Below are 10,696 nucleotides of genomic sequence, written 5' to 3'. Positions count from 1 at the left end.
TTCGAACCCGCCACCTTAGGTGTATGTGGCTGGTGCCTTAGCCGCTTGAGCCACAGGCACTGAGCCCACATTGTTAAAGTAATTAAATGAGGCCAGAAACATTTAGAGGAAAGAAAGGAGTTCTTAACTTTTGCTTTAACCTTCAAGTCCTGCATTTTCTAGGTTGAGACCTCCGTCATTGGGGTGGCAGATTAACTGCATTTCCTGGGAAGAAAAGAGTCCCAGCTCCTGAGTGACATTCTGCATAGTCTCAAAATGTTACCCAGAAGGCTTCAGTTTCCTCAGTTGTAAAAGAGGAACACAATTGGAAAGCAAAGGTCATATTAAATCAGTTTCTAAATTGCTTATTTCCCCCCTGAGCGAAAAGCAGCCCTTCTTGCAGCTGATGTTAGGCCTTGAAAATGTATCTATGTTAGCTGACATGTTGGTCAGTAAGTATGCAATGGTGATATGCTGAGAATTGAATGGAATTGTTAGTGTTGCTCACAGTGTCTCTCTTCATCTTTCTTCATCCCGACTGTTGGGAGCATGTGGAAGTCTTTTATCTCCCCTTGTCCATTTCCTGCCCTGAGAGTGAGTAAGGAATGATATTATATTAGATGTGACTCTCACTTGCTGTTATACCGTGACTGTTGAGTCCAAGGAAATCAAACCAGGATGAGCTACATTCCAAGAATCAGGCAGTCTCTGAGTTATAAACATCCAACTTGACATACAGCTCACACTTACGAACAGAGGCTATATTACAGTAAGTCTCGAGTTACAAACATCTGACTGATGTACAATTGGCACTTACAAAAGTAGGCGACTACAGGTAATAGATAAATGTACCTGTTCTAACTTATATACAGACTCAAGAACAAACCTACAAAATCTACCTTGTTTATACCCCAGAAACTGTCTGTATATGGGGAACTGATGGGGGACAAGAGAGTCTGGTCAGGCTCTGGGGTTAAAGGGAACTTGGATATTTTTCCTCTCTTTCAGAGATTCTGCGTTTGCTGTATTTAATGAAGAGTTAATTTAGGTTTTTAAAGAAGCTTTTAGCTCAAAGACTATTTGAATTTTTTTTTTTTAATTTTTGCTTTCAATTTCTGCTGGCTTTCACTTTATCTTAGTTTGAAGGTTTTTTTTTTTAATTTTTTTTTTTTTATACTTCTTCCTCCTTTAGCGATTCTCTTGCCCTCTTGCCCCCCATGTAGCTGAGATTACAGACGCTTGCCACAACATCCTGCTGTTTTTTTGTTTTTTGTTTTGGTAGAGAAGGGGGTCTCACTCTGGCTCACTCTGCCTCATGCTGGCCTTCCACTGGTCTCGGCTGAGCTCAGGCAATCCACCCGCCTCGGCCTCCCACAGTGCTGGGACAACAGGCGTGAGCCACCACGCCCAGCTGACTATTTGAATTTTTAAGTTCCCTTCTAGCTTTTAAATTGTATGGTTTTATGATCCATATCTTATAATACCCAAGACATTTCATCTGTGTTACTTTTGAGGTAACCTACAAATGATTTGGAGGTATATGTTAAAAATATATATTTTAAGGTAGATGTTGAAATTTAGTCCTTTTAAAATAAATGATGATAAAAGCCAAAAAATAAATTTAAAAAATAGAAACACCTTGGTTCAAGTCCCAAGTTTGCCCCTATACCTTGAGAAATCATGTTGCCTCCTACAGCCTCACTTCTTTCTTCTTTTCCCATCTATAAAATGAGGGTAACAATAGTACTGGCTGCGTGGTTTGTTTTGAGGGATTTGTGGGTTTCTGTGGCTAAAACCCTTGGTTACCATGCCTGGCACAATAAATACACCTTCAATTTTGGAAAACAGTGATGAAGTAACAATCCTTCCTCCTTTTTTACAGAGGCCTCGTCCTGCAAGTCTCTTGGAAACACTTCCCTGAGTGGCCCCTCTATCCACTGCCCCTCGGCCGCAGTCTGTATTGGCATCCTCCCAGGCTTGGGCGCCTACTCTGGGAGCAGCGACTCTGAGTCCAGCTCAGACAGTGAAGGCACCATCAACGCCACTGGGAAGATTGTCTCCTCCATCTTCCGAACCAATACCTTCCTTGAGGCCCCCTAGCTCCTCTGTCCTTACTGAGGGAGCTCCTCCCCCAGGGTAGATCGGACCATTCTTTCTGCCTACAGGCATCACATCTGTCAGAAAAAACTTTGCCTGCTTCCTGTGTACACCATGACATTTTTAACCTAATCTAAAAATGTGCCAGAATCTACCTGTGGCCCAAATTGTGTTTGGTTTCTTTCTACTGCAGTGCAGATGACCAGAACTGCCCCTCTGCCTCTTTTCCTCACTGATGTGATAGAGTGAGTGGCAAGGCCCAGCAGAAATTCCACTAAAAATGCCCTGGGAGGATAGGGCCCAGTTGGCTTTGTAGACGGGTTTGGTTTTTATTGCTTTCTGCATTTGTCTTTTGTTCCTTTCCCAACAAAGAAGCAAGGGCAGTTATTGGACCGGTAGTATTTAAACAGTCTCCTGTAGATGAACATGTTGTTTGGTTCTGTTGCATTGTGGAGCATGTGGGGGAAGGGAACTGATCCACGTAATGAAATGCAGCCCTTCTCTGAACTAACCAGTCCTTGATGTTGTATGACTAAGTAAAGATGATAAATTTTATCTGCAGGGGGTGTCAACACTTAGCATTCATTGTGAAGTTTTTCCTTACCCTTGGCCATTCTTTCTTCCCTTCATCCAAAAGCATTTGTGTAGGAGAGGACTAGAAACAAGAAAGCTTTCATCTTCTCCCCAGACCTATTTTCAGCCTGGAAAATTATTATTATTTTTTGAGACAGTCTCATTTTGTCGCCCTCAGCAGAGTGCTGTGGCATCATAGCTCACAGCAACCTCAAATTCTTGGGCTCAGGTGATTCTCTTGTCTCAGCCTCCCAAGTAACTGGGACTACAGGTGCCTGCCACAAAACCCAGCTGCTCAGGCTGGTCTCAAGCTGGTGAACTCAGGCCATCCACCCACCTTGGCTTCCCAGAGTGCTGGGATAACAGATGTGAGCCACCGTGTCCGGCCTATTTTTTGTTTTGAAATAAAGGATTTCATTGTAAGATTCTAAACCTCAAACATAGGCCTTATTTAATCATGCGGAGAAACTGGAACTGCTGGTAGTATGTTAATGAGATGACTGACTTCTGGCAACTCCTGGAACCCTAATATTGCAAACCAGTGGGACATAATCTGCATACTGTAGTCTATTGAGGCCCTTCTCTGATGCATAACATAGTTGCAGCTTTTAACTATGAAAGCTATTTCTAACCCTAAAGGTGCTGCCCTCAAGCTCTTCTCCCTTTTTATCTGCTGTCACTACTGTTCTTTCCCTTCAGAAATAGCAGCTCCAAGGCCGTAAGCAGCCAAGAACTACTAGAGGTTTCACCTCAGTTTCTCGCAGAAGGACACAGGCTTATCCCTGGGATTGTGAAGGAGGCAGGGAGAGAGGGTATGGAGAGATGTTAAGGGCAAAGGGAGGCACAGCTTTAATAAAAGTCTGCAGCCCCCCACACCCACTGCTTCGAGAGGACCAGCCTGTACAGCTCCTTCTTCCCCTCAGTTCCTATGTCTATTGTTTCTGCTTTCCTGGGTGTGAGACTGAGTGAGACACACATAGAACGTGTTGACACTGATGCCAGCAGGCAGAGAAGCTACTCAGTTTTAACGTGGGCAGAGAGGCCCCTGGATCTCATCCAACCCACTCCTTTCCCCTTTCAATGCAGTGACACTCTGGTGCCCGTTGGCAGATGGTGACTTCCTTTCACCCATAACTGATGCCTGGTGAATTCTTCCTTTTCAGAACTACTCTGAGCTAATTGTTCTTGACTGTCGGTATGGGCGTGTCAGCCCCATCCTAAGAAGACATTTAGGTAAAACTGTGTAGGCACTTTCTGCTTCTCTGCCTCACTGTTCCTATAGTTGTGTTGTCATTATTATAGCATATACCCAAAGTAACCTCACATCCTTTCAGGCGGCAGACCAGGGAACCAAAGTCACCATCTTTATGTGGCCTGACTTTTTTTTTGGGGGGGGGGACAGTGTTACTATGTCGCCCTTGGTAGAGTGTGCTATTGCATCACAGCTCACAGCACCCTCAAACTCTTGGGCTTAAGCAATTCTCTTGCCTCAGCCTCCTGAGTAGCTGGCACTACAGGTGCCCACCACAACGCCCAGCTATTTTTTGGTTGTAGTTGTCATTGTTTATAGGCTGGGGCTGGGCTCGAACCTTTCAGCCTCAATGTATGTGGCCAGCGCCCTGCTCACTGAGATATGGGCCCTGCCTATGTGGCCTGACTTTTAAGAGGCCATTACTATACTTTGTGGCTTCTGTTGAAGGTGGAAGAAATTGACAAAGGATTACAAAGTTTAGCCAGGTGGATGGCTCACACCTGTAATCCCAGCACTCTGGGAGGCTGAGGCAGGTGGATTGCTTGAACTAAGGAGTTTCAGACCAGCCTGAGCAAGAGTGAGATGCTGTCTCTACTAAAAATAGAAGAATCCAAACAGGGCGGCGCTGTGGCTCAGTGAATAGGGTGCGGGACCCGGTCAAACTGCAACAAAAAAATAGCGGGGCGTTATAGTGGGCACCTGTAGTCCCAGCTACTAAGGAGGCTGAGGCAAGAGAACCTAAGCCCAAGAGCTAGAGGTTGCTGTGAGCTGTGACACCACAGCACTCTACTGAGGGTGACAAAGTGAGACTCTGTCCATCAAAAAAAAACAGAGGAAACAAAACTAGCCAGGCATTGTGGTGGGCATTGGTAGTCCCAGCTACTGAGGAGGCTGAGGCAAGAGGATTGCTCAAGCCCAAGAGTTTAAGGTTGCTGTGAGCTATGATGATGCCACAGCACTCTACCCAGGGCAACAGAGTAAGACACTGTCTCAAAACAAAACAACCAGATTATCATGAAGGCTAATAAACCCGCCAGAATAAGATCTTGTTTTCTCCATACTGAATCTTGTGCTTCCAACTCTCCCCATCTGTCACAGCTAGATGGTGTCGAGAAGGCTGAGACTTCAGACTGAGATTGCTCCTCTTGTTGTCTCAGGAGAGACAGAATCACTGGTGATTCTTTCATCACATTCTATTGTTCCCAATAGCATAGAGCCCTGGAACTGAAACACAGCCTCTGCAGAAACTATTGCTAGCAAAACAGGGCGTGGTCTGACCAACAGAGGAAGCAGCGATTCAAGCTAAATAGAATAAACAGGAATGGAAGGAAACTCTGCTTTAAACCAATCCTTCCTCCTGCCTTAATAATTGAGAGGTAAGAGCAAAATTTGGGGTGAGTTTCTTTTAAGCTTGTGTATGTTGTCCCGAGTGGTTGTCTTCTCATAGCTCTCCGACCATGTGAGGGAGAAAGCTACAGGAATACTGTTGCCAGCTCTATTTGGCAAGGATTATCTAGTTTGTGTCACTGCTTGGGTGGGGAAAAGGGGCATGAAGTGCAAAGCATCCATTTTTCCATCCATAGAAAGCAGGGAGGCTGATGTGACCAAACCCAGAAAGGTGGCTGGTTACCTGGCTTTCGTGTGCTTTCCTTGGGTCCCAGGACCCAGGAGGAGGGAGGGATTGCTCCCCATATCCAGAGAAGGGGCTTCCGCTTTTATCAGGAGCTTTCTATAATGGAGTCAGGAGCCTTTAATTAGGGGTGACTTGGGATAGTTCTTTGAATCCTCATTCACTCCTCTGGCTACTTTGTCCCCACCCCAAGAGAGAAGCTTCATTTGCTAGGACCTTTCCCACTGCTTCGCCTCCTCCTTGACTTGCTATATTACCCGGGTGAGGTTAGGGTAGTCTCTTTGGGCCTCACTTTTCTCTTTGGAATAATATCACCAAATCCCTTGGGAGATAATCTAGATTAGGTAGTAGGTGTATGTGGCACACTGTGCTCAGTAACTGGTAGCTGTCTTCAGTGACTGGCCTTCCCTTGTTTCTGGGTGACATGTGCAGAGCTTCCATCACTGGTGATTTGAGCAGGCTTATCCATTCCGCTGCATTCCTCTGTTGCAGCTAGAACACTGGCATGACGAAGGGTCAGAAATGGTTGTCAAAGCTCCCACCACCAGCTTCTGCTGTACACTTCCCTCTTAGCTAAATGTTAATTGCTTGGGCACACCCGGTTCCTTGGCTCAGATGTCCTAACCGTGGGTATATGGCTCAGCTGTCATCTTAGGCCCCTCCAGAAAAAAAAAGGAGAGCTCCGAGGCAGTGCACAATTACTTGGCCTTGGGTATTTTTTTGATTTCTTGGTTGGCATACCCAGCCCACTTAGGCTTAACAGGGTGGAATGCAAGTTCTCCTCAGTGGGAAGCTAGGATCTTGGCAATGCTTTTGTAGTCACAGGTTGAACACAAGAAGCTGGTTGCACGTTCATGCTTGAGTGATGCTCCCTTACCTGCTGGAGCAGTGTGACTCAGGGAGAGAACGAGTCCCAGAGCAATAACAGGCAGAATGTAGCCCCAGCATCAAAGTTTTGCAGAAAAACTCAGAGAGACAACACTTCACCACAGCTTTATACTGTAGGCTGGTTTCCCTTACTACTTTGGTAATAGTCGCACACATCACTATCCCTTCTATTGACTTTGTTCATTCAATATATACTGAAAGCTTGCTACATACATACGTGCCAGGCAGTATGGGGCATTTGCTCACTATATTTGTGGCCTGGAATGTCTTATCCATTTAAGGATGGTCCCCCAAAGTGGCCCTTCTCTATGTTTTATAGAGGGACTCTAAATTCATAGCGGCTCAATGACTTGCTTGAAGTTGCATCTTTAGGTGACAGAGCCAGAATTTTCATTTGAGCTTTTAACTCTTAAGTCTGTTTTTCTGTGGTTTCAGTGAAACTTTTAAATAAACATCAGTGCCCAATCCACAGGAGAGGGAAATTGAAGGCTGATGGTGGCTTTTGGGGCAGATTTCCAATTAGGCTGGATCCAAATAGCAGCACCAAGGTTTGGATTTTTTTTAAAAAGTGACCTGACCTTGTCAAGAGTTTAGGCACACTCCTTTCCCTCGTGAACTGAAGCCAGCCAGGTGAAGGGTCTGCTGGCCTACCCACCCGGTCTCAGCATGTGAAGCTGCCACACCTGAGGCACGTGATCTGTGAGGGTGGGAGCATTTGGAATAGACGCCCAGTGCAAGGCAGAAGCTCTCCCTTAAATGGCCCAGTGGACAGCTGTCTCCCCAGTTTTACCGTCTGGTAAGTCACTCCCATGGGGAGTTTTTTGTTTGCTTTTTCTTTTTTTTGGAGACAGAGTCTCACTCAGTTGCCCCTGGTAGAGTGCTATGGCGTCATAGCTCACAGCAACCTCAAACTCTTGGGTTCAAGTGATTCTCTTGCCTCAGTCTCCCGAGTAGCTGGGATTACAGGTGTCTGCCACAACGCCCGGCTATTTTTTAGAGATGGGATTTCGCTCTTGCTCAGCTGGTCTCAAACTCCTGAGCTCAAGCAATCCGCCCGCCTTGGCCTCCTAGAGTGCTGGGATTATAGGTGTGAGCCACTGTGCCCGGGACCCATGGAGAGTTTTAAGGGAGAGGTGGAGAGGCCTGTTTCTGGGAACATGGACCTGGGGGGATGCTGCTCCCTATCTATGCCTCTGGTCTGTTGGGCTTAGCAGATTATCCGAGGCTAGAATGTGTATAGACTTCCTAGATGTGCCATCCATGAGACTCACTTCAACTTCTGAATAAGACAGTAAACAAGCACTTGGTCTGATGTTCCTAGTAGCACCCAGTCTTGCAGCTGTCCTGAACAGAGCAGCCAGCTGTGCTAGTTGCTGGGCTCCATCTGTGCTGTGGGCCTGGGTGCCGGCAAACTGTGCTCTCCTAAAGGACAGTCTACAAAATCAGGGCTCTGTGCAGTCCCATGGCCCTCCTGAGAGAATGAAGGTGATTCTTGGCAGCCATAGAATCAGCAGAAGCTTCGGAAGCATAGGTTCAAAGTATCCCTCCCTTGCTCCCCCAGATAGATAGATTATGGCTTGAGCTCACTGGCTACTTGGAGGTGGGAGCCTGCCTGAGATACTGCCTCATCCTAGCAGGCCCCAGTAAGAATTATTGACTGGGAGAATAGGTGGGGAGAACCGTGCCCATTTCAGTGGCACGGAGTGACAGACTTGTTAGTTAGCAGCCTTAGCAGAAGCAGCCCTGGCAGAGCCAAGGGAAGGCATTCAATGCAGTAGAACAAGGATGGGTGTGGAGTCGCTGGACTCGGATAGAACGTCTTTATTTATTTATTTAGAGACAGAGTCTTACTTTAGCACCCTCAGTAGAGTGCTGTGGTGTCATAGTTCACAGCAACCTCCAACTCCTGGGCTTAGGCAATTCTCTTGCCTCAGCCTCCCAAGTAGCTGGGATTACAGGCACCTGCCATAATGCCTGGCTATTTTGTTGTTGCAATTTGGCTGGGGCTGGGTTTGAACCTGCCACCCTTGGTATATGGGGCTGGCGCCCTACCCACTGAGCTACAGGCACTGCCCTTGGATAGAACTTCTTGCTCTTCCTCTGGGAGACTTGAAGAGCTTCTGCCTGCTTCCTAATCTCTGAAATGGGCCTACTAGAAGGGTTCATTAAGACAGTGCTAGAAAGTATTTAATAAGGAGCTGTAAGAATCTTAGTGCTTACTGGAAGGGTTAGTTGTCACTGGTTACGTGTCACTGTGTGTTGACTAGAATGCTAAACTGGGGGTGGGAAGGTAAAAGGAGGACCTGCAAGGTGGGCTGGGGTTTCAGAGGGTGGCCCTGAGGCTGGCTTCATAAAATTGAATCTAAGCACAGAAATGGAGAAGTGGTAGAAATAGCAGCAGCCCTACTGAGGGCCTGGAGGCCAAGAGGCTTTCATACACCTCTTGTAGACCACAATCCCTAGGAGTCCCAGAGGAGGAGCAGATGGGTGGCTGGGACTGCTGTCCAGTTGAGAGGTAGACACATGGTGTTGTCAAGTCCTGAATGGGGGAGTCCCAGACACTGGTGTGGGCCTGTACATTCTGTTCCATAGATACCCACAGTGTACCAAGTTCTGTGCCAGTTTAACAGAGGTTGTCACTGTTGATGAGGAATATGTGTCCTTATTGTAGAAGTGACGACACCGACTTCCCAAGCTTGGTGGGTAGGTGAAGTGACTCTTGTGTTGCATTTTCTTTCCCAGATCACTGAGCCCATGAGGGCCTAGCTGAGGAAGGAGTGGACACAGGGATGTCTGAAACTCCTTTATTACCCTGAGTATAACAAATAGAACATAGTCACAGTATAGAAAAACAGCAGGAATCAGGTGCAGGCCACAACACAAAGTATGCGCCAAGAACATGTTCCTTTAGAGTCTGCAGCTAGTTTAGATAACTTGGAAAAAGCCAGTTATGATTGTAAAAATTTTATTCTCCTTTAATAACAATAGTAATTCCACTAAAATTATACAAAGTACATTCAATACTTAAGAGTGGCAAGGGTGGGGAGGGAGGAAGGGAAGAAGCCTGTTAGGCCTGGAAGCATCATCAATCTGATTCCAACAAAGGAAGCCCAGCTGGGCTGGGGGAAGTTGGTCTGGAGGTCCAGTTGTACAAAATAAAAAAAAAATGTGGATTGGTTAAAAAAAAGGCCACCCACAAGGAAGCAGGGTGAGCATGCGTGTTGCTGGGGGAGGGGGGCCCAGCTGGCATGCTGCTGCTGGGCAGGGCACTCAGGCGGGTTCTGAGTTGGTGGGGGGCAGGTTTTTATGCTTGAAATACTGCACAACTTGTTGGGGCAGCTCCGCCAGCACAGCTTTGGCCAAAGTCTCTTTTGCTGCCTGTAGGGTGGAAGGTGGGGTGAAGAGAGGAGAAAATAAGGATTAATGGAAGGATGTTGTAAGGGGCACTATGCCCGGGGAGCTGCTACAGTGGGTGTCCATGGAGGACAGGATTAGGACGGAGGACCGGGGCAGTCTAAAACTAGTGTCTCTCGTCCAGCCCATGCCTACAATCCAACCGGTGCCTTCCTTTACGTTAAGTGTTAACTCTTGCCATTAGCACTTGAGATGCCTGGGAGCAACATTTGAGGATGAATTTGTCTGTGGGAGGCTTTTTGGGAAGGAGACAGTGGAGGCGTGCTGCACAGCCTGCCTGCTCATCCGGCAGACACTTCCTGAACACCTTGGCAGGTATAAATGGGCCATGACTGTCTGCTGAACAGCCAGCCACGGGCCAGGTACCTAGGGGTGCTCAGTCACTGTCCTGTGCTTGAATGGGTGACCTGTGCACAGCATTTGTCCTTAGAAAGCTAATGCTCCAGGGGATATTGGGCAGAGATGTGAGGACCACTGGGTATAGTGACTAGTGTGGTCAGATCTCACTGAGCCTGGCTCTCAGGGGCTGAGCCACAGCACCCTTGAGAGGCCCTTATAGCTGAGGGAACTGAGGCCCTGAGAGGTCAGGGCTTGCCCAAGATCCCACAGTGAGCCTCTGATCAAAAGAGGGGTAGGCCTAGGCCAGCAGTACAGGGGTAGCATCTGAAACTCTGCTCACCTCTGGGACTCCTCATATACCCTGCTGTCAGGGCAGTGCCAGGAAGCCAACCCCCTCCTCCCTGTGGTCAGACCTGGGATCGCCTGCAAGTAAGACCAGAGCCACCTCCAGGAATAAGGCCAGTGAAACCAGTCCCCCTGAGAGGCCTTTAGGGGGTAGAGGCTAACCTAAGATAAGGAAGGGC

At 47.4% G+C, this 10,696-nt stretch overlaps 2 protein-coding genes across 5 annotated transcripts in view; one reads left to right on the top strand and one right to left on the bottom strand.

The window, feature by feature from the left end:
- Positions 1 to 2,228, top strand: part of FAM192A (family with sequence similarity 192 member A) — a 37,851-nt gene extending 35,623 nt beyond the window's left edge. For all 3 annotated transcript variants that reach the window (XM_003792563.2, XM_023514738.1, XM_023514737.1), the window contains one exon: positions 1,862 to 2,228. In XM_003792563.2, coding sequence (XP_003792611.1) covers positions 1,862 to 2,079 — 218 coding nt within the window. In that variant the 3' untranslated portion in view covers positions 2,080 to 2,228. The remainder of the gene's footprint in view (positions 1 to 1,861) is intronic.
- A 7,139-nt stretch (positions 2,229 to 9,367) lies between these two features.
- Positions 9,368 to 10,696, bottom strand: part of CPNE2 (copine 2) — a 46,898-nt gene continuing 45,569 nt past the window's right edge. For both annotated transcript variants that reach the window (XM_012806840.2, XM_012806841.2), the window contains one exon: positions 9,368 to 9,797. In XM_012806840.2, the coding sequence (XP_012662294.1) occupies positions 9,690 to 9,797 (108 nt within the window). In that variant the 3' untranslated portion in view covers positions 9,368 to 9,689. The remainder of the gene's footprint in view (positions 9,798 to 10,696) is intronic.

This window comes from Otolemur garnettii, unplaced genomic scaffold (assembly GCF_000181295.1).
Source record: "Otolemur garnettii isolate 467f Iridium unplaced genomic scaffold, OtoGar3 scaffold00058, whole genome shotgun sequence".
NCBI lineage: Eukaryota > Metazoa > Chordata > Mammalia > Primates > Galagidae > Otolemur > Otolemur garnettii.
The sequence above is the reverse complement of the archived record's forward strand: the minus strand, read 5'-3'. Positions and strand labels throughout refer to the sequence as shown.